The sequence below is a fragment of the Canis lupus genome, chromosome 10 (genome assembly GCF_003254725.2).
Source record: "Canis lupus dingo isolate Sandy chromosome 10, ASM325472v2, whole genome shotgun sequence".
In the NCBI taxonomy this organism is placed as follows: Eukaryota; Metazoa; Chordata; class Mammalia; order Carnivora; family Canidae; genus Canis; species Canis lupus.
Window position 1 is genome coordinate 41,841,695 of NC_064252.1, and position 23,607 is coordinate 41,865,301.

Sequence of the window (23,607 nt, forward strand, 5' to 3'; positions counted from 1 at the left end):
GTGTGTGTCTCTCATGAATAAATAAATAAAATCTTAAAAAAAAAAAAAAGAAGGGGCAGATGGCATGTGATATGTAGAGAGGTCAGCACAGAGCTGGCAAAGAGAAAGCACTCAACAAGTGGTGGCTCTCATCAGCATTTTGCAGAAGCAGACCCCAAAACTCAGGAGTTGATTAACTTTCTCAAGAGCACAGAATTGACACAACTGAGTGAGGAGTCAGAGCTTCCACCTTCTACATTCTTCCCAGCTCCTGCTACAGGTCCATCCCACAGCCTGAGAACGTTTGGTATCATAATCAATAACTCACCTAATACCAATTACTATATTAGAAAGGTGTTCAACTTTACCTAATGGAATCAATAAGCCTGATGCCTAAATCCATATTATAGAAGTGTATGTATCGTGTAAACATACGATCATAAAAACACGAGTACATGCATTCAAGGCCTACCATGGAATTCTGATCCTTTCATTCAGACTGACATCTTAGTGGTAGAGTCTTTAAGCACAGAGAGCAGGAGATTGAAGCTGGATTCCTGGAAGCTGGATTCACTCTACCATTAACTAGCTATGTGATCTTAGGCAAGCCACGAAGCGATTTACCCAATCTGGGTCAGTTTCTTCATCTCTAAAATAAATGCAAAGACTGAGCTGCTTGCTGAGAGCTCCCAGGTTCCTCCCAACAACTGGAAAACCTGAGGGTTTTAAATCAGTCTGGATCCACACTTAGGCTTCAGCCCTGGGCACAGCTTCAATTTCTAAAGCACCAAGTCAGGGCCTTCATCAGATAACAACCAAATCTCATCAACTCGCTTGCATGAGTCCCAAAGCCAGCAAATAACAATGCCAAGACTCAAGACTTCTGAGTTCCCCTAGTAGCTGAGCACTCTGTGCTGGCATGGGACACAAAGCGCATCTTTTAAGCTGACTGTGGCTTTCAACCTCTTGTAATCAGTGTATGTAGTAAATACCTCAGATATTTGAATTCTCAGTCATCCAGAAAACTTGTCCATCTGAAATATAATGTGGACAGAAGAAACAAGGACAAAAAGATCTGAGGATGCCTGGGTGACTCAGTGGTTGAGTGTCTACCTTCAGCTCAGGGTGTGATCCCAAGGTCCTGGGATCGAGTCCTGTATCGGGCTCCCCATGGGGAGCCTGCTTCTCACTCTGCCTGTGTCTCTGCCTCTCTCTGTGTGTCTCTCATGAAAGAAAAAAATAAATAAAATAAATTCCCAAAGTCTTCTACAATCAAAAAAAAAAAAAGGACAAAAAGAGCTTAACAGTTGAAAGAGAGCCAATAAGATCCTGGCACAAACACATGTATATTTTACTCAGAGAAAAAACTTTGCAGCAATCTTGCAGCATCTCTTTCTCCATGTATATGAGTGTTGTAGCTTCTTAGAGTGGCAATTATACTTTCTAAGGATGGCCACAACCTTATAACCCATCTTATGTGGTCTTCTATGATGTGACTGTGCTGCTATGTCATCAAAATGTGGAGGCCAACTCACCTCCCTTGAATGTGGGCCAGCTTTTGATTGTGAATGCTTCCACCTGGCATCCTTGGAATGCTTGCTCTGGGAAAAGCCAACCACCATGTAAGCTGTCCAACCACCCGGAGACCACCTCTCAAGGGAGGCCACATGTAGGGAGTCCGATTCACAATTCCAGCTATAGCTGGCCTCACAGGCATCCCCTTAAAGGCATCAGCCATGTAAGTAAAGCCATCTTGGACTCCCCAGAAGAGTCCATTCACTAGCTGAATATCATTGTTTGAACTCAAACCATGTGGAGCAGAAGAATCACCTAGCTGAGCCCCTCCCAAATTCATGCCCTACAGGATATGCGAGTTATAATAAAATGTTTGTTATCAGCTGCTAAATTCTGGGGCACTTTGTTATGCAGCAACATGTGACCAGAAGGCTTAATCAAAAGCAAATTAGAGATAGCAAACTAGAAAGACGTACTGGGCTAGCAGAAGAGAACACGTAGGAAGGGAGAGCCAGTTGATGGCAGCTGATGGCCCATTAACACAGGAGACAGAAGGGCATTAAGATAGATGTGGGGGGGGGGGAGAAAAGAAACACATCAAGACAGTGCAAGAACCAAGGAGTACAGCAATCAGGAGCCATTAAGAACAGACATCAATGGTCCCCTCCACCTCCCCATGCCCAACTGAGGGTATGGGGTGTTACAGCACAAAACAGTTGATGTTCACAATGATTTCCCTGAATCACAAAGAACAATCTAAATTTTGTTCAGGAAAAAAATAAAAAATAAATTTTGTTCAGAATCCTCTTTTCTAGGATGGGACAGTGCATAACATATGCAATGGGAATAACATTTTAATTTACTTTCCAGTGTATTTCTCTTCTTGCTGTCTCCACTTCTGCCACTATGGCCCAAAGAAAAGGGAAGCACAAAGTCCCCCTCAGAAAGGAGGGAAGGAAGTGCGTGCGATGTGTTCCTTCCTGGTAGGAAGGGGAAGTAAAAGAAAGGGCTCCAGGGGTTCCAGGGTAAAAGGAAAGAAACCACAAGAGGAAGTAGGCATATTGGCCCGCTCTCAAACCTGAGTTCAAAACCCAAGTGCAAAGAGACAGAAGACCTGCTAGCCTGAGTTTCTCACTGATGGGCAAGAAATGCAGGTATTTCCCAAGGTTCCAGTGGAGAATGGGAGGTAAACTGAGATCTGGGCTAATCTGGTGCTGCTATGATGAAGGACAAGCTGACCTGGGGCTGGATATTCAGTCCATAAGGAGCAGGGTGGCCAAATATGCAAACATGTCTGTACCAGGGGTAAATCTCACTTACTTAAGCCCTGCACTCTCTGTCCTCTGCTACCATGCCTTTCCTGGGGCTCCTCTGAGATACTGCAGCTTCTGTTCCAAATGGTTGGTGCTCGTCCCCTGCTGGTCATCAAATATTTTGAGTATCACCTGCACAAATGGCCAGTCTAAGCCAAGGGAGAAATGTGGCCAAAGGCAAGACACAGAGGACCTGTGGAACTACTGAGGGGCACAGTGGACCCAAGTTGGCTATTGTGGTGGCTCTGACCCAGCTGCAAGATCAGACCATGGGTCCTCCCAGCTGCAGACCTCAGCAGTAGATTCAGCAGGACACCTCAGGACCAGCCAGGTCCAAGGACATCTCCATAGGAATTCAGTGAAGGCCCCAGGCCATCAGAGGTTGACTGCCACCCTCCCCATCATGCCCTGGGGACATGGCTTCCCTGTTTTCAGGCTCCTTCCTAGCTAGAAGAAAGCAATGAGGTGAGAAACTCTGAAAGTCTAACCCCAAAAATATTGAATAAATATAAGAGAGGTAGATGTGAGCTAGCGAGATGGGGATGACATGGTATTAGTAGGTTTAATTACCCTTCCCTGGGCACCACTCAGTCATTGAGCATCTGCCTTTGGCTCAGGTCATGATCCCAGGTTCTGGGGATCAAGTCCCACATCAGGCTCCCTGCAGGGAGTCTGCTTCTGCCTATGTATCTGCCTCCTTCTTCTGTGTGTCTCTCATGAATAAATAAATAAAATCTTTTTTTTTTTTTAAGAAAATTCCCCTTTCCTAATGAAAGGGGACCTCAAACACCAAAGGAAATTCTTTTAGAAATGTTACGAAAGGTACATTTTTTGGGGATCAGTTTGCAGTGAGTAGAAATTTTCACCATGCTACATATAGTTTAGGAATATCTCCTTCCAAAATTAAGTGGTCAAAAACGGGGGGATTTTCTCTTAATGGATTGAAAGATCATCTTCTACTCTCTGGAAAATGTGGAAAATGTGCCCACCCAGAATGGCCTGTCCTCTAAGCATCACAGAAGGTGGCGGCTTCTCCAGCCCTGTGTCCAGCATGCCCACGAGAGTGGATAAAAGTCAAGCAAAAACAAGCAATTGAAAACCCAAGCAATTTTTCTTCTACTGTGTGGGGAAAACCCTTGCCACATAAAGCTCACCATTTAGCCTGAAGACAGCCCAGACTTACTGGTTTTTCCACAGACCCAAAAAGTCCCAAGATGCCCTCCCACAGGGGAAGGCATCCCCTGTGACTGGGAGTGAATGTTCCATTCACACACATACCCCCTCTGGCTGCTCTCAGCGTTACGATGCCCCATCACCCTGCCCCAGCGCCAAGAAGAGATCGGTGAAGCTGAACAATCTGAAACCCTACTTCCTCCCCTGCCACTCCAACTCAACTGCGCAACATGCTGTGGTGGAAAGACTCACACTCACCAATATCTGATGCTCTTCTACTTTTGGGGTACACACAGAATTCCCCTTCTCTGTACCTGTTTGGTTTGACATAGCTGCAGGACTGGTTATAGCCATGAAAAGGAAGCAGGAAGGACTTGGGTCACTTCCAAGCCTGAGCATTTCATTTCTGGTACCCTATCCTCCAGCACCCCTTTCTCTGAGCCATGGTTTATTGACTGTGGCCACAGAGGATGATCGGGTCATCCTGATAGGAAGCTGAGGTCCACTTCCATCCATGGATCCACCTAGTTGGTCTGTTTCTTCTGCCGCTGAGTACCAGAAATACCTATTTCCCACCCTAGCACCCATGTCAAAACAATCCAATGGATGATCTCCATGAGTTCTCTTTTGAAAATGTCCTGAAGTGGCTATGACGAGCCATCATAGTCTGACACAGCTGACCAATGACAATGATACAGCATGAGCAAAAAGAAACTCATGTTGTTTCAAGTTTCTGAGATGTTTTAGGTTATCTAGGCCTTGGACACTATGCCCAGCAATCAAACAGAAGAATTAGGACATCGTATTCATTTTTCTATTGCTGTGTAGAAATCCCACAAACTCAGTGACTTTAGAATAACACACACTCATTAGTCATACTGCCATGGGTCGGATGTCTGGTCTCAGCCTGGATGAAGTCTCTTCTGAGGGTGTAACAGACTACCAGAGCTCAGGGTCCTGTTCCAAATGTCTGTTCATAGAAGTCAGTTCCTTATGACTGTACAAACGGGGGTCCCCACTTTCTTGCTGGCTGTCAGCCAAGGCTACTTTCAGCAGCTTGAAACCACCCACCATTTCCTGCTCCACAGTCAGCTCCACAACCTGACCGTTTATTTTTTCAAGGCCAATAGAGCAACATCAGATGTTGCTTCATGTCTCTCCGACCTCCTGACTCTGACCTCTAGACCTTTTTATTTAAAGTGGCCACCTGGTTGTGTCAGGCACATTAATTTGTGTAGAAATCCCACAAACTCAGTGACTTTAGAATAACACACACTCATTAGTCATACTGCCATGGGTTGGATGTCTGGTCTCAGCCTGGATGAAATTCCTTTTGATTAACTTCAAGTCAGCTGGTCAGGGTCCTAAATTATGCCTGCAAAATTCCTTTACCTTTGTGGTATAAGATAAACGATGAAGACATTGGGGCTTACAGGAGGTAAATAACTCCTCTAAGGAAATATCCAAAAGAGTGGGAGGGCCGGGATTTGCCCCTCATCCCATTTGCTCACCGGGTATGTGATCATATCATCAGAAGCTGTCAAAGCCAGTCCACAAATCCCAAACTGGGGTCTGGGCCAATTCAGCTTGTGAGTATGCATTATTCAGCCAGAATGTTGGTGTTACTCTTCGCTGAATGTCTTTCCCCAGAGACAAGCTCATTCCAGTTGGCTACTGGCCTTATCACTCACAGCCTCACAGATTTGAATGGCCCCCGAATACACGCAAGTTTGAAATCCTTAATGAAATTACATAGTCTTAAATTTCCCCTTGATGTTTCATAAAAAATTCAGGTGGTATGAATACTTTCCAGAGATCCTTTACAAGAGCAAAAAACCTCTGCTCCCTACCCTGTCCCTGTCACCTGTCCCTGTCCCTGTCACCTGTGAGTGAAACTAACATCCAGAAGCTAAAGTTTCATCTCTAAGCCACATAGCAAGTTCAGTTTTAGATTGGACTATTATGACCTACAATCAAACGCCACAATCATCCACCTCCTTGTGTTTAGGTAATTATTTATGTTTAAGATGAAACAGAGATTCTCACCAAAGTATATTTCAGAAACGTTTCCAGGGAGTTTAATACAGATTCCCAGATTTCTGTTCATGCTACTGGTAAATAAAATGCCCGTTTTATCCAAAATTCATCAGATAAATTACAGATTCAGAACACAGGGTTTGAAAGGAGAAAAAAGGAGTCCCCGAATAGTTAATAAAAGGTGGGACAGTAAGGAGTGTAAGAGATGGAGTAGGGCAGTGGATCTCAGCCTTGGTTATACATCAGCACTGGTTGGAAGGCTTTAAAACCAATGTTCAGAGGGACGATTGGGTGGCTCAGTGGTTGAGCATCTGCCTTTGGCTCAGGTCGTGATCCCGGGGTTCCGGGATCGAGTCCCAAAATCAGGCTTCCCACAGGGAGCCTGCTTCTCCCTCTGCCTATGTCCATACCTCTCTCTCTCTCTTTGTCTCTCATGAATAAATAAATACAAATATAAAAACTAATGCCCAGGTCCCAGCCCCCAACGTTGATGATGTAACTGGTCCCAGGTACAGCGATTTTTTTAAGAGCTCCCCTGGGTGATTTTAACACTCGTCCACAGCTGGGAACTACTGGAGCAGGGACTCTTGAGATGCTAGAGGATCAACAACCCCATCACTGTTTCTCTTATGGCCTCACTGGGTTTGGCCCATACACTGACCACAGAACCTTCCATATTCCCTTCATCTCCGTGCAGCCCTTTGCCACCCTCTTCCCTCCTATGTTAAGTAATGTTTCTTCGGGAGTGGAGAACAAAACTGATAGGAGACTGAGGTCAAGTTCCAGATACTGAGATACTTATTGTTCCTGCTCTACCTATTTGTCCACCTGGCTCAACCGCTGAGCCACCCAGGCACCCCTGTCCACCTGTTAAACAGAATTCTCCTATTTATGGCCTCCAGCCTCACACACTCATTTCAACCCAGTAGGTCTCTGTGAGTTGGGTCTTGAGAATGGCCTCGAAAGGTTCTTGTCCTGAAACAACTCTCTGGTCAGTTTGCCGCTGGCTGTAAAACTTCTTGTTATCACCTAAGGAAGCGGTTCTCAAAGTGTGGTCCCCAGACCAACAGCGTCAGCATGACCTGGGAATGTCTTAGAGGTGCAGGTCCTCAGACACCCTGCATGCAAGTACTGAATCAGAAATCTCAGTGGATCCAGCAGTCCGTGCTTACTAAGCCCCAGGGGTGCTCGTGCTCCCTCAAGTTTGAGAAGCCCTGGCCAAAGGCACTGTCGTGACCACGTGCCCCCAACCGGACAGCAGGTGACGGTAACAGGAAAAAAAAAAAGAAAAAGACAACTCAAAGCCACATGACCCACGCTTGTCAGTCATGTTTTCATGTGACACTGACTCTGCTGGCCTGGGGGAGTGGAGGGGGGATGGGGTCTGAGGGTCTCTTGATCGCACAGGGGTTCGCACAGGGGTTCGTTGTCTGAAGCTGGGGTGTGAGGCCCGTGGGGAGCTGGGAGGTTGAGGGGACACCTGCTGGTAGGGCTTGGGAAGTGCTCCCGGGCAGCCAGCGGTCCTCACAGCAGCTCCCACCCAATCCAAGCTTCCTGCTTCCCTTTCAGGGGAACCAAAGAAGCCAAAACCTGGAGAATGTGGTGGAACTGGACAAAACTACTGAGCCGTGAGACAAGGGGCTCCCTGTGCTGCGCAGTGGGAATATGGCACTGAGTGCTGGGAAAGAGCCCCCAGCCCTCTTGGGACAGCAGAGCTCAGGGAGACAGGCCAGGGCAAGGAGGAGTTTGGGGGGAAGCCAGCCGCTGTGGGGGGGGCTCCCAAAGTCAAGTCCCTCCACTGCCTGTTTGCAGAAGAGGAAACCCAGACAGAGACCAGCCTTGACCTGGATCACACCACATCAGTGGCAGGGCTGGGGGCCACGAGGTAGGGGACTCCTGAGGGAGCCGGGGTCCCATGAGGAGCAAAGGCCTCCAAGGGGGATGGGATTCGAGAGAGAGAAAGCCGAAGAGTGAGGGCGCCGTTTGGGCCGCACCCACAGCGAGCCAGGCTACACTCCAAGTGCCTACAGGATTCATCCGCACTGACTCTCCCCACCACCTTGTGGTCCTCCTCGGCAGAGTTCACTATCTACAGATGGGGACACTGAGGCACCGAGAGGTTAAAAATAAACTGTGCGATTTATTTCATTATGATTGAGGACAGAAAGCAACTTTATTTTAAAAATTGTAGCCAGTTTTATTATTTCACAAGAACGAAGCAACGGATAAAGGTAAGTTTACTACTTCCTGGCTATCGATAACTGGCCACCTGCTGGCCACTGGGTAGATGATCTCATCCAAATGGCACCCCTTCCTTATCCACCAGAATATAGAACAGAATTTTTTAAAGACAGTTATAACCCGGGGGGTGCCTGGGTGTCTCAGTGGTTGAGCGTCTGCCTTTGGTGCAGGTCATGATTCCGGGGTCCTGGGATCGAGTCCCACAACAGGCTCCTTACACGAAGCCTCTTCTCCCTCTGCCTGTGTCTCTGCCTCTCTCTCTCTCTCTCTATGTCTCTCATGAATAAATAAATAAAATCTTTAAAAAAGAATGAAAGTTATGATGTGGACACACGTGGGACTTCATACAGCTAGTAGGAGCAAAGGCAGCCTTGACCACAGACCCTTTAGCCCACGGCTCACACGTCACCACCATCTGTTTGCTACTCGGCTGAGACAACCCGGAGCGCTGGCGCCCAGTCAGCTCTGAAAGCTCAAGTGTTAGAAAAGCTACACCTACTTGTAAAAAGAAAACACGCCATCCTCGAAAACCCCCTGATCTTCCAAAGAAGAAAGCCTCTAAATTCGGTGGAAGCCTCACAAGCACAGCCTCTCCTGAGGTGACCTGTCTGTAGCAACGGATCTCCTTATTGGATTCCACAGCTTTTTTGTCTGCAGCTTCGAATCACAGAAGATCCTCAGAAACCCTCTGATCCAGCCCTTTTGTGACAGAGAAACTGAAGCCCGAGAAGGTCAGGGTCACCTTCATACAAACGAAGGTCGCAGAAGTGAGGAATGTCACCCAGAGAAGGACCCAAGGTCCAGAGACATCAGGAAAGCCACCTGAAGTTCCATCCTGAAATGGAATCCAAGTGCCTGACCCCCCAGATTTCTCCCTCTCTCTCCCCCTCATTCTCTCATTCTCTCTCTCTCATTCCCTCTTCTCATTCTCTCTCTTCTTATTCTCTTTCCCTCTCTCCCTCTCTTCAATTCCCTTTCCCTCCCTCTCATTCCCTCTCTTCTCATTCCCTCTCTCCCTCTCTCTTTCCCTCTCTCATTCCCTCTCTTCTCATTCCCTCTCTCTCCCTCTCTCATTCCCTCTCTCTCCCTCTCTCATTCCCTCTCTCTCCCTCTCTCATTCCCTCTCTCTCCCTCTCTCTCCCTCTCTCTTTCCCTCTCTCATTCCCTCTCTCATTCCCTCTCTCTCCCTCTCTCTTTCCCTCTCTCTTTCCCTCTCTCATTCCCTCTCTCTCTTTCCCTCTCTCCAATTCCCTCTCTCCAATTCCCTTTCCCTCTCTCTCATTTCCTCTCCTTCCCTCTTTCCCCCTCTCTTTCCCTCTCTCTCATTCCCTCTCTCTCATTCCCTCTCCAATTCCCTCTTTCCCTCTCTCTCATTTCCTCTCTCATTCCCTCTCTCAGTCCCTCTCTCTCATTCTCTCTCTCTCTCTCTCTGTCTCTCAAAAGCCTCTTACCTGCAGCCCTGCATTCTTTGACCTTGTTGCTTCTTGCCTGGGGAAGTCTGCCAGGCCTGACTTTACCTTCAGTGGAAACTCTGAGGTCCAGGCAGGGATTTATACCCCGTCCTCCTGGGATTTCCTAATAGGGCTTGTGTCACTCAGTCTGACTGAGTGGCTGTGGACACACCTTCTCCCTCCTCGCAGGGGAGCTCCCTCGCCTGCGCTCCCTGCGTGATCACTCGGATGGGGAAGTGGCCGAGGAAACTGTGCGTAAGTTTCCCTGACTCGCTAAAACTTGCGTACTTCCAGCTGAGAGGCTGTTTTGAAGCGATGTGTGTTTTGCTGACCATGGTCCCACCAAAGGAGGTCCTCGGGTCCTCAGCCTGGGGATAGTTGGTGTTTGCCCCCATGGAGCATCCTTCCCGGGATAGAAGAGAAGTGAAGCTTCCATGATCTTTCATGGCTAAGTGAAGGAAGGGGATGACTTTCCAAGTCTTTTTTTTTTTGAAGATTTTATTGATTTATTCATGAGAGACACAGAGAGAGAGAGGCAGAGACACAGGCAGAGGGAGAAGCAGGTCCCTGCGGGGAACTCAATGCAAGACTCGATCCCAGGACCCCGGGATCACCACCTGAGCCAAAGACACAAGTTCAACCACAGAGCCACCCAGGTGCCCCACTTTCTAAGTCTTTGTTACAAGTTGTGGAATTTTAAAAAAAAATTAAAAAAAAAAAAAACAAGTTGTGGAATTTGCCAAACTGCATAGTTTGTCCTCTGGAAATGGAAATTCAGTCCTAAGTCACACCTGCACGAAATAAATGTCTCCTAATCCCCTTGACAGGCCTAAAGGTTATGTTGATGGCTCCTCTGTCCCCCTCACCAGTGGCCAGGCTGCCAGGTGTCAGGGAGGAGGGAGCCGAGGGCGGGGAGCCTGACCTGCATCTGCCTCAGGAGCTTGCGCAGGGCCCACCGGGACCCCCTGCAAGTCCTCAGATGCAGGACCAAGCTCAGCCCTGCCTGCCCCCTACCGGACTCACCACCCCTGCTGTCCACCTGGGTCCAGTGCCCTCCTTGATATGAACAGGAAGCCATGTGGGAGAGGGTAAGAACTTGGCCAGGACCATCCCATGGGGTCAGAGCATGAACCCTCTGAGTCCCCACGTCCTCTTATTGGGCCGAGTTGCATAGTGTAGGCAGGGGTGTAATACGGATCCCCGTTGGTGGATGGAAAAGAACACTTATCCAAATGTCCTTTAAAATCCATCTTATTAACCTTAATGACACTTTCTGTCTAATTTACACAGATGTAGGGCTCTTACAGATGAAAAGGCAGATAGACAAATGTTGATAGACAGGTCTTGGGACTTTCATACCCCGAACAAATAGTTCGAAGTTAAAAGGGCCCATTGCCCCTAGCTTTATCCTTTGGCTAACAAGCAAGAAAACTCCCAGGGAATGACAGCTCTGATTGAGTAAATGAAATGGTGGACCTAGACAAAACCTAGAAGTGGTTGTAAATTGAGGTCCAGACACTTAGGGGGACCACAGGTGAGTGAGCTGTATTAATTTATGTAACTTCATGATGGAAGCTGTAATACCCCCAAGATGGTTTTGTTGGCCAAAGGGTAAATGCTACACCGTATCCATGTTTATTCTTTCTCCAAGGACCAGTCAAAGGGGGAGTATTTGGTTTTGTTCCCAAAATTCTGACATGGTTAACTTGAAGTTGGAGCTATAAATTTTGGGCCAAGCCAAGTAATTTCAAGGGTGTGAATTCACTCCTACAGAGAAATTTCCCCAAATGCCTCACCATCCCAGAATGAAGGGTATGCAAATAATTGACTCCTGTCCTCACCCTCTCTGTGGTCAACCAAACACGCCAGTCCCCAATAACCTTGCCTTGGTTGGGATCATACTCGCTAAATAGCACAGGGAAGCCCACAGCTTAATATAGCCAAAGAGAAGAAGTGAAACCATGTGGTTGGCTGTTGGCCATATTGAAGTATAACTGCTGATCTTGTGATCCATAAAGAGGAATTTACATAACCTCACTTCTTCAATGGGAAAATGTGATCATGGAGCCACAAGAATTGTTTGAATGGCCCTTTCAAGAACTAATGCCTCAGACCCAACAGTCACCAAAAGCATCCACGGAACGATGGTGACCCTCCCTGCCTTCCTCCATTTCCGATCCATGGTCTACACTGTCTTCTCCTCGCTTATCACCAGAGCATTTGGGTCAATTTCTCCACCAACTAATGGGAAATGGACGAGCACAGAATGTTCTATAGTATCTCGAAATCCTTTGAGGTTTGAGGTGAAAGTAACCCAGGATGTTTATTGCAAGGATTGAAGCAATGAGTCTTCATTTTTTGAACCCAGGCCTTTCCCAAGTCTATTTTGAGTCAGAAATCAACAGCATGCTCTGAAAACCTCTGTGGCAAGGTTCCAACCCCCCTTCCTCCCCTGTGATGTGGAAGCCAGAGGATAGGGAACAATGAGAAGGAAGCTTGGAGGAGCAAAGAACCTGCAGTGGCCACTATATCATGGATTATAACAGAGACTGTTTGTCGCTGGTTTGACAGGATAGCCTCTGTCAAATTACCCACCAAAATTCATTCATTCTTAGGTGGGAGACCTGAATTTGGGTTCAACAAAATATGGTTATCGAGGGACGCCCTGGTGGCTCAGTGGTTGAGCATCTGCCTTTGGCTCAGGGATCCCAGAGTTCCAGGATCAAGTCCTGCATCGGGCTCCCCACAGGGAATCTGCTTCTCCCTCTGCCTATGTTTCTGTCTTTCTCTGTGTGTCTCTCATGAATAAATAAATAAAAATCTTAAAAAATATATATATGGTTATCAAACCCATAGGATCAATTTAGCAATCAGAATCCATAAAATTGAAAATCCCAAGGTTTGTTCTGGTCAGCTGGCCAATAACAGAAACAAAACTCTTGTGTCTTATTCATAGAGGTAGGAGAAAAGTCCCTATACATAATTAACAAATTCACAAACTAAACATGAAAATACCACAAACCAGCTTCAGGCTCATCTGTGAAAACAGCAGGGGTAATTGGGATTCTGTATCAGTTTCCTGTTGCTGCTGTAAAAAATTACCTCAAATAGTGGCTTCACACAACACCCATTAATTCTCTTAGAGTCCTGGAAGTCAGGTGTCTGACATGGGTCTCTGTGGCCTGAAATCAAGATGTTAACGATGCTGAGCCTCTTCTAGAGGCTCCTAGGGAAAATGCACCTCTAGAGGTTGTCCTCATTCGTTCACTATGGCCTCCAGTACACCCCCTGTCTCCCTTGCTCCCATCATCATGTGACTTTCTTCTTCTTTTGAGGTCCTTGCTCACTCTTATGAGGACCTTGGTGGTTATATTTGGGGTCCACCCAAATAAGCCAGGATAATCGCCTCACCTGAAAATTCTGAACCCCATCTATAAAACCCTTTTTGCCACAGAAGGTAACATAACCACAGGTTCCAGGAGTTGGGACATGCACATGTTTAGGAGACCACTGCTCAGCCACGCACAAGCTCAAAGATCGCTTCCAGTTTTCAAAGTCTGCGCTTTATGGTTGTGAACAAAAGCCTAGAAAAGTGCTCTACGTAACTGTGGATTGAACACGACAATCTCCTCTACACCGAGGGGCTGAGCTGGTCTAGCAAGCGCAGAGTAGCACAGAGCTTTCGAGATCCACAGGAGAGACTGTATTTTGCTGTTCAATTCAGGGGAAATCCGATCTTCATTATGAAAAGTCTTTGACTTGCCAGCCTTTCCTTTTGCTTCCTTCTCCCCACCTTGCTTTCTAAGAAAGCGAGACCCTGGAAAGGGACGAGAATGTGCCCACTCTCCCTACTAGCTGCTTGCAGGACCCAGGGCACGGGGGGAGGGGAGCAGGACACCAGTCCCATTTCAGGCTAACTCTCTTTGTCAACGATGCCCAGGCCCAATGCAGAGCCCTCCACCCCCTGTTCCTCCAACCACACGACCAAGCTTTGCCCTGCGGTGGGGCTCCGGAGGCACCAGCAGGCCCCCCGTGCTCTGACTGGAGGCCTGCTGCCTCCCCTGCACGTCGTGGACACTCCTGCTTCCCTGCCTTGCACGTCCACCTCCTGAGCCTGAGACATGCCAGTGCCGGGGATGTGTCCTGCCCGGGAGAGAAACCTAGAAGCCCTCCATCCGGGCCACTGTCAGGCTACTTACAGAAGGGAGCACATTCTCTGCTCTACGGAAGGGGTGAACCAAAATGTATTTTCCTTACAACCAGAAAGAGGGGGCCGATCTCCTTAGCTATCTGACCTCTGTAATGGGCCATGCGATGCTCATCCACCGGCCCGCCTCAGCTCCAGTCCACCCACCGGGAGGAGGCAGGACTCGGCCTGCTTTCTGATCAGGTCTAGACCGCAAGAGAAGACCCCGGACCGTGACCTCATAGACACGGTCAGGTCGGTCCTCGGCGCAGAGCAGCCTGCGGCGCCTGGCCACAGACATGCTGCCCACGTGGGCGGCTGGCGTGTGCTCGTCCCCCCTTTGCCAAGGCCGGACTGCAGACGAGGCCGAGGAGGCACAGCCAACAGGGGTCGTCGGGACAGAGCTGTGTGCCTTTGCCCCCACTGGCCTTAGCGGGAGGGGAGAGTGGAAAGCCCATCAGAGAGCAGCTTCTGCACCCCTACGGGTACAGACCCCCAGAGCCCTCCCCCATCTCGGGGCCACCCCAGCACAGCCTAGGCCTTCTCTTTCCCGCCTCTAGGCCTCCCACTGCCCACCCACCCCCTACTCCGTACCTCACTGTCTCCCCCCACCCCTGTGAGTACAAGAGTTAGCAAGTTGACCTGACACTCATGATAAAGGCAGTTTAAAACATGGTCTCTATGCCAGGACTTTGGGGTGCGTGTGTGTGTGTGTGTGTGTGTTGGGTTTGGGGGGCGGGGGTTCTCTTTAATGAAGTGCTACCCTTTCTCCTAGCTTCCCCAGGGCCAGGCCAGCCGGGCTTAACCAATAATCACCACTTCTAGCGCCTGGCAGGGCTCCAGCAGGCAAGGGGAGAGACCCGGCCACAAATTTGCAAAGCTTCAAAAGAAACTGTCGGTGTGTTAAAAATTAAGGGTCCAAAAAAAAAAAAAAATTAAGGGTCCATGCCCAAGCTGAGAAACAGGCATCGGCATATATGACATGTTTACATTTTAACAGTCAGTGCGAGCGGACTCACACAAACCTCAAAGGCAACATATGGACCCTCGTTTGAAGATAAACTTCAAAGTCACCACCCCCCGGGCTTATGTGATTGGAGGGGGTCACAGGCCTTTCTGGCCACCATCACTCACACCCACCCCCCACCCCCCACGCTGCCGTAATAGCTCCCGGTTTCCAGCCAGCTCTTTTTATCCAATAATCTCTCCGTAATCTATAGAAAGTGCTGTTTTGTTCAGCTGACAGCTGAGCCCTACACTTCTGGAAAGCAGGGAGGGGGCTGACTGGCCCTGCAGGGCCCCAGATGCACCCACTACCTTCTCATCTGTGCATCATGCTCCGCAACACACAGCCTCACGGGAACCCCACCTGCTGGGGAACAGGCCAGCCCTTTGCCAGGCACGCAAGCGTCATGCAGAGCCCTGACCCATCTGTCCCCTTCAGCACACTCATCGCCCCCGGGGCACGTAGTCACCTGGGCTCAGCACGTTGAGCAGCTGGAACAAGGACCTCCCTGAAGTTAATCCACGTTCCTCAGACTCCTGTCACAGGCTGGCACCCCCGCTTCCCCAGGAAATGACATTCGGAGAGGTTACACATGGTCCCACTTGGCCCGGCACTGCCAAAGCCGCTGGCTCTGTCCCCTCGGGCCTGGGGGCCGTGACCTCCACGCATGGCGGTAGCCCAGGGGGACAGGGACAGGGATGGGGACAAGGACAGGGACAGGGTGGTGACGGCCATCCCCTCACCTGGCCTAGGAGAGGCTGGCCCAGTTTAGTGGCTAGAGGCAGTTACATGCCAAGGTGTATTTTATGGACTAGATGGTGTTTTTAGAGTGACTTCATTTTTTAAAAAATTTTTTATGATTCTCTTGTTTCAATTCAATTAATTAACATAGAGCGTATAATCAGTTTCAGAGTAGAGGTCGGTGATTCGCCAGTCTTACGCATCGCCCAGCGCTCATCACATCCTGTGCCCTCCTTGCTGCTGGGCACCCAGCTCCCCCATCCCCCACACCCCTCCAGCGACCCTCGGTTCGAGTCCTAGGATTAAGAGTTTTAGAGTGACTCTAAAATGAATCCGCAGGGAGCTCATCGCTGTCTGCCCAGCTCAGGGCCCACAATTCTCCTGTATCGACCAGGACTTTTCTTAACCGTGGCTGTGCTCCGAGGCTCTGACACCCAGGCCTTGCTGACCCCTCAAGGGCTAGCCAATCCCGAGAGGGAGCACCCGATCAGCCCCATCACGCCCCACTCCCCCACACATCCCATCCAGAGCCCATAACCTGACCACCTCTGAATGTGTCCACTTCCATGCGCTTGGTCCCCATTGGGGGGCGGGTCCATTTCCTCCCTCAGATCAAACACCTTTTGAAGCATTCCGATCTCCTTTGGGTGAGAAGAGTAGATTTATTTTTTTTTAATTTTTATTTATTTATGATAGTCACAGAGAGAAAGCGAGAGAGGCAGAGACACAGGCAGAGGGAGAAGCAGGCTCCATGTACCGGGAGCCCAACGTGGGATTCGATCCCGGGTCTCCAGGATCGCGCCCTGGGCCAAAGGCAGGCACCAAACCGCTGCGCCACCCGGGGATCCCAGAGAAGAGTAGATTTAAAAAAAAACAACAACAACAACAACTGTTTTCTTCACCCTGTCAAGAATAGTCCAGTCAGCAAAGGGCAGGCCAGAGCAGAGGGAAAGCGAGCGCCCCAGCTGGAGGAAGGAAGACCCAGCCAGCAGGTGCAGGAAGCAGAAAACCCTGCGTCAGGGAGAATCAGGGGCAGCCATGCCCCTGGCACCGAGGCCAGAAGTCCTCAAAATCGTGGCCCAGGCCAACAGCAGCAGCACGTCCTGGGAGCTTGGCAGAAAACGCACATTCTGAGTCCTCACCTCGGACTAGGAATCAGAACCTAGGGAGGCACAGAACAACTGATGCCTGACAGCAACCCCCCACCCCAGACAATGTCTTCTCTTTTCTTTCAATTTTTAATTGAGGTATAGTTGACATGCGATATTATATTAGTTTTCAGGTGCACAACAGTGTTTGGGCATTTACGTACCATGCGAAACATTCATATGGTAAATATAGCCGCCACCCATCACCGTAGTTATTACAATATTATCGACTATGTTTCCTACACTGTTCTCTTCATCCTTGTGACTTACTTATTTTATCGTTTTATGCCTCTTAATCCGTTTCATCTATTTTGTCCCTTCCCCCAGCCCTTCCCCTCTAGCAACCACCAGTTTGTTCTCTGTATTTGTGAGTGTGTTTCTGTTTTGTCTGTTTTGGGTTTTGTTTTGTTTTGTTTAAGATTTTATCCATTTGAGAAAGAGACAGAGATAGCAACAGAATGAGGGAAAGCATGCACCGGGGAGGAGAGGGAGATAGTGGCTTCCTGATGAGTAGGGAGCCCACCGTGGGGTTCTGTCCCAGGACCCTGGGATCATGATGTGAGCTGAAGGCGGACACTTAACCATCTGAGCCACTCAGATGCCCCTGTCTGTTTTTTTTATTTTAGTTTTCAAGTAGAAGTGAAATCCTAAGGCACTTGTCTTCCTCTGTCTGATTTATTTCACTTAGCTATATGCCCTAAATTCATCTGTGATGATGAGATGGTAAGATTTTATTCTTTTTTATGGCTGAGTGATATTCCATATACCATATCTTTTTTTTTTTAAGATTTATTATTTGAGAGAGAGAGATCATGTGAGTAGGGGTGAGGGGGTATAGGGAGAGGGAGAGAATCTCAAGCAGACACCCCTCTGACCATGGAGTCTGACATGGGGCGTGATCTCATGACCGCAAGATCACAACCCGAGCCGAAATCCAGAGTCAGATGCTTAACTGACTGAACCACCCAGTTGCCCCCGTACCACATCTTTATCCATTCATCTATCAATGGACACTTGGGTGGCTTCCATGCCTTAGCTACTGTAGTGCTGCAATAAACGTAGGGGTGCACATACCTTTTCGAATGAGCATTTTTGTTTTCTTCGGGTAAATACCTAGAAGCAGAATTCCTGGGTCATACGGTATTTCTAACTTTTTGAGGAATCTCCATACTGTTTTCCACAGTGGCTGAACCAGTTTATGTTCTCATCGACAGAACATGAGGGTTCCCCTTTCTTGACATCCTTGCCAATACTTATTTCTTGTCTTTTTGATACTAACCATTCTGAAAGGTATGAGGTGATACCTCATTTGGTTTTGATTTGCATTCTGTTGATGATGAGTGATGTTAAGTACCTTTTCATGTGTTTGTTGGCCATTTGGATGTTTGAAACTGACAAAATTTCGAGAAGCGCTATTCCAGTGGTTCTCAACTCTGGCTGCACAGGGGAAGTTTTAACAAATACTGGTGCCCAGACCCACCTTCATACCAATTAGACCTTGAAAGGGGTGGAGCTGGGCTAGTCGATACTTTTTAAACTCCCCCCAGTTATTCTACTGTGTTGCCTGCCAGGGCTGAGGGCCACTGCCTGAAGAGTTGAACTGCTCACACTCTCCAGGGCTGTGTCTATGCCTCCTACAGGAAGAAAAAGTAATTAAGTGGGAGAAATTCCTAGGCTGACTCACAGAGGACAGTTAATAAGAAAGACAAAGGTGAAACTGGGCTGGCTCAGAATAGCTGAACTTCCAGGTTCCACCCTGGAATCAAGTCAGCAAGGGAGATCAGACTCCAATCCACACTAACCAAGCTCAGAAAATAGACCAACGTCTGGGGCAGCATCCCCATTCATTCATTCATTTCACTAATCCAATTTTGAGCACCTGCTCCAAGTCCAACTTCGTTCTCGGCCCTGGTAACTCACACTCTAGTGGAGGAAATGATGATAATAAAGACATAAATAAATGAATATCAATTTATAACAAGCAAGAAACTGGTCAGCCAATAACCAATACTAGGGTCATTCAGATGTCATTTCAGGGGCATCTGGGCAGCTGGGTGGTTGAGCGTCTGCCTTTGGCTCAGGTTGTGATCCGAGGATCCTGGGATCGAGTCCCACATCGGGCTGCCTGAAGGGAGCCTGCTTCTCCCTCTGCCTATGTCTCTGCCTCTCTCTGTGTGTCTCTCATGAATAAATAAATAACATCTTTAAAAAAAAAATTCAGATGTCATTTGTCACTGGGTTTGGTCTCCGCAACTGGAATCATCTGTTCTCACCCATCAAGTATGTGGTGCATCACCTCCTTACCTTTGGGGTGTTGATAAGCCTTGATCTGATAACACTAATCCAGTAAAAGTAGGGGCATCAATAATGCTGACCGTTTGGGAATAAGTCCAGTGTGAAATTGACTCTGATTCCATCTGTATTGAAAAGGGTTGCTAAGTAAAAAAAAAAAACAAAATTATAGTGAGTATACATTACATTCTTGGGGAAAATAGTCACATAGCATAAAGTGATGATGCATTGATAACAAATCATAATTATTTATTCTAGATGTCTCTATTCAGAACACTCTGTTAGCCTGGATCCATTTACCCAGTGTACTTGACAGATTTCCAACTGCTTTTTAAAATATATATATAGGCTCAGCGGTTGAGAGCCTGCCTTCAGCTCAGGGCATGATCCTAGGGTCCCAGAATCAAGTCCCGCACCGGGCTCCCTGCATGGAGCCGGCTTCTCCCTCTGCCTGTGTCTCTGCCTCTGTGTGTGTGTGTGTGTGTGTCTCATGAATAAATAAATAAAATCTCTAAAGATAAAATAAAATTATATATATAGATAGATAGATAGATTCCCCAGTAACTCAAACTAATCTGTTTCTGAGTCAAATAAGGTAGTAAATGGTCTCTTACTTGAAATCATGGTTCACACCTTTTCTTCCACCTTCTGCAGGCAGAAGTAAAAGCCCCTACCCTAATGCTACAAGGAAGTACCCTGTCACCTCCATCAATGTCTCAGGAAGATGAGTGACCCCACAGTCATCCTGGCCACTCTCCAAGTGACTAAGGTGATCAAGAAGGCAATGTTAGGATCGTACACGAGCAGACATGCCCACCCGACTTGCCCTCTTAGGCCTGTACCCAAAGGAAGTTTATCCCCAGACTTCATCATAGCCCTGTTTGAAGGGTGGGGAGGAAGCTGCCAGCTTCTCTAGGATTCAGTCAATCTAACTATTAATCGTTTGAGGATTTAGAACCCCAAGGGCTCCCCAGCTCCAAGCTCTGGCTCCTTTGGATCCTGAAAGACAGAAGGAGCCAGCTGGGCCCGCTCTAACAAGCCCCAAGGAGCAATCCAAGTTTGGGGGCCATTTTAGGCTAAATACTAGTGGAACTAAGGAAAATATTATAGGGCCTTGTTTTGTCAGACTATCATGTGTTTTGTTCTCGTACATGGAGATGCACAGATTGTCAGAGTAAGAAGAGAGTTGGGGCCACCTCTCCGGGGCACCCTCTCCCTCTGCAGATGAGGAAGGGATTTGTGATAGGACTTCACCCAAGCTGAAGACTGAGGGCTAAAGCCATCCTCCACCCACCTCCCCGATGAGTACTCGAGTGCTGCTCTGAGCCTTGCTGGCTTAGACAATTCTTTGAAAAAGTAGATGGAGAAAACATTTTCCAGACTAGGCTCTGTGCTCTCTGGATGCAGTTGGCCTCCTTCCTTCTGTGGCACGGGGCCAGGCCGCCCAGCGTAATGCTGGTCTCTGGAGGCCTAGCCCAGAGCCGTCTCTGGTTCCAGGTAGACTTAGGTTCGACAGCCAGCCTCAAACCCTCAGCAAGCATGGTAACCTCCAGAGCCTGTACTTCTGCAACCATAAAAAGAGGGGATCCCTGGGTGGCTCAGCGGTTTAGCGCCTGCCTTTGGCCCAGGGTACGATCCTGGAGTCCCGGGATCGAGTCCCACATCGGGCTCCCGGCATGGAGCCTGCTTCTCCCTCAGCCTGTATCTCTGCCTCTCTCTCTCTCTCTCTGTGTGTCTCTCATGAATAAATAAATAAAATCTTTGAAAAAAAAAAAAAAAAGAGGGTCCTGGTAACAGCTGCTCCGACACACAGAGCAGTGACTAAGTGCCTGCCTCTGTCCCAAGCACTTTATTCACATATCCACTTATGTCATCATCCCAACAGCCCGAGGAGGTAAGCATTATGACGTATTGGCAGCCCTATTTTACAAATAAAGAAACCAAGGCATGCAGACATTAGTAACTTGTCAAAGGTTATGGGTTATGTTATGGGTTATGTTACAGGTTGAATTGTGTTTCCCTCCAACAACAAAAGAACCATGTTGGGATTCTAACTCCCAGGACATTGGAATGTTACCTTAGTTGAAAATCAGGTCTTTACAGAGGTAATCAAATTAAAATAAGGTTGTTGGGCAGGCCCGATCCATTAGGATTGGTGTCCTTATAAAAAGGAGAAATTTGAACACAGAGACAGACACACACAAGAAGACAGCAGTGTGGTGCATGTACAAGCCAAGTCACCCCAACGATTGCTGGCAACACCAGAAGCTGGAAGAAACGAGGAAGGATCCTACCCTAGAGCAGTCAGAGGGAGTGTGGGCCTGCTGACACCCTGGTCTGGGATTTCTAGCACCCAGAATTGGGACAATAAGTAGCTGTTATTCTAAACTCCCCAGTTGGTGGCAACTGATGCTCACAGGGGGTTAGCGCTGGAGCTGAGATGCCAACTCAGCCTCTCTGGGCCCAGAGCACATGCTCCCATCACACCCCAGGGGGCGGCGGTGAGGGGGACAGCTAGCTGCCACCTCAGTGTCAGGACAGGACGTGGCTCACCCATGCTGGTGGTGGAGGAGGTTAGCTAAGAGCCCCACAAAGACGAAATAGGCAACATTTACCAGCTGGCCATCCACATTCTCACAAGATAAAAGGATATGATGGAGATGGCAAACATCTCCAGGACTGAAAGTGTCCCCAGCTCCCTAGCATGTAGCAACAGGACGGCTCAATCCAGAATGTCACGTACCCTGCAGAGATGAGAAGGGTGTTTACCACTTTCTTCTTAGAACTGATATTTCACTCTGTGATAGTTGAACCTATCACATTCCATCAAGAAGTTAATTGCTTTGCTACTCCTGCCAAGTGTTTGATTCCAGAGGCAAAAATGCCTTCCCAGGTGGGGCAGGTGACAGGCCCTCTCCAAATCCACCGCCCTCGAGCCTGGCCACACCTTGGGGTCAACACTAGGTCTCAGACCCGGCATGGCAGGAGATCAACTCGAGGGGCCCCGACAGAGGCACAGCCCTCACCCTGCCCAAGGGGACAGTCAGCACCACTGATCTTGAACTGTCACCCCAAAAACAAAGGCACGGTGAGCAAGAGTGGGAGTGTCATCAGTCACTAGTTCAGTGGAGCCTAATAAACATATATTAAGTGCCTGCTGAGTTCAAGGAGTTGATGTGCAAAGGTGAGCCTGTCTACTAGTTAGTGGCCTTGGGCACGAATCTTAACCTCTCTATGCCTCTGCGTTGGCCTCTGTACACTGGACACAACAACTGTGTCTGTCTAGGGTTGTTTTCCAGCACAAGAGAAGTGCTCGGCACCAAGGAAAGCACCCAGCGACTGCTACAAAACTAACACCAACTCATTAATGCACTGGACGTGAAGACCTGGTCCGAAGCACAAGGCCACAAGGTACCAAGAAAGTCTGCGGGGTGAAATCCGCCTAGAAATGGCTTCCTGTTTATCCAGAGGCCGGGTAAGGGCCTGCCCCGCTCCCAGCCTTGGCTGCCAGGGCTCTTGGCACCACTCATGAGCACAGCCCCACCTTGGGCGCGGGGAGCAGCCTACTGCAGTCAGAAGGAATTTAGGGAACCCAGGATCCTGGCTCAGTGTCGAGTCAGCCTTGCCAGGCCTCTGACCTTATTCCTGCCAGTCCCCTCTCTCCAGTCAGGCCAAGACCTGCAGGAGCTGCGTGCACAGGCATCTAGGGCCAGAGCCCAGGGGTGGAGAAGAGAGGTCAGAGGCCAGGAAACTGGTCCAGGTGCTTGGAAGGCAGTGACATCAATGGAAGGCCAAGTGGGTGAGTGAGGTGGGAAGCATGGGTGGGGAAAGGAGGGGAGTCCTGTGAGATGGGCCCATTCCCCTCACAGAGGTATTCCTGGATCCCAGCTAGAGAGAACCTTGTGGCGGCCTGGCCTTGGGGGTCAGGCCCCTCAGATCCCTGGTTCTGATGGCTGAGCTCTTCTTTCTCCAGATCAGCTCTGGGTCACATGGAGGGAGACAAGGGAGCTGATGTTTATGAAGCCCATCTGTGCTCCAGGAACAGGGTTCAGTATACAACACACATCATTCCATCTCACGTCTCAGCACCCCACACACTGCGTGGCACCCGCTCACTATACCACGGATCGAGAACTAGCAGGGCAGCGAGCCCGCCTCATGGAGCAGGTAAGGAAGAGAGCCGGAGCTCCAACCGTCGGGTGCCCGAACACCAAACCCTGTTCCCTGATCCCAAATCCTGGGGATGGCGCACAGACATGCAGCCAGCCATGCCCCTGCAGCCCCGTGCCCCGCTCCCTGGGGTGGACTGGGGTGGAGGCCACTTGCCTGGCCTCTGTCTCCTGACTGTTTCTAGAACCGACTGCTCCCGGTTGCCCGGGGACTACAGGTGCACCCCTGAGTGGAAACTGTCCCCAGTCCGGTCACTTCTGCATTCCTCGGAGCCCCGGTCCTCACAGGGATAAACTTAATAACTAGGCCGACAGGGCTGAGATGTCTAAGCACCAGGGCTTCTACGAATTCCTAG

The 23,607-nt window shown here is 48.9% G+C and overlaps 1 protein-coding gene across 1 annotated transcript in view; it reads right to left on the reverse strand.

Annotated features, from left to right (window-relative positions):
- Positions 1 to 9,868, reverse strand: part of IL1R2 (interleukin 1 receptor type 2) — a 36,271-nt gene extending 26,403 nt beyond the window's left edge. The window contains exon 1 of the mRNA XM_025463571.3: positions 9,710 to 9,868. Within this exon, the coding sequence (XP_025319356.1) occupies positions 9,710 to 9,723 (14 nt within the window). The 5' untranslated portion in view covers positions 9,724 to 9,868. The remainder of the gene's footprint in view (positions 1 to 9,709) is intronic.
- Between the last annotated feature and the right edge of the window lie 13,739 nt (positions 9,869 to 23,607).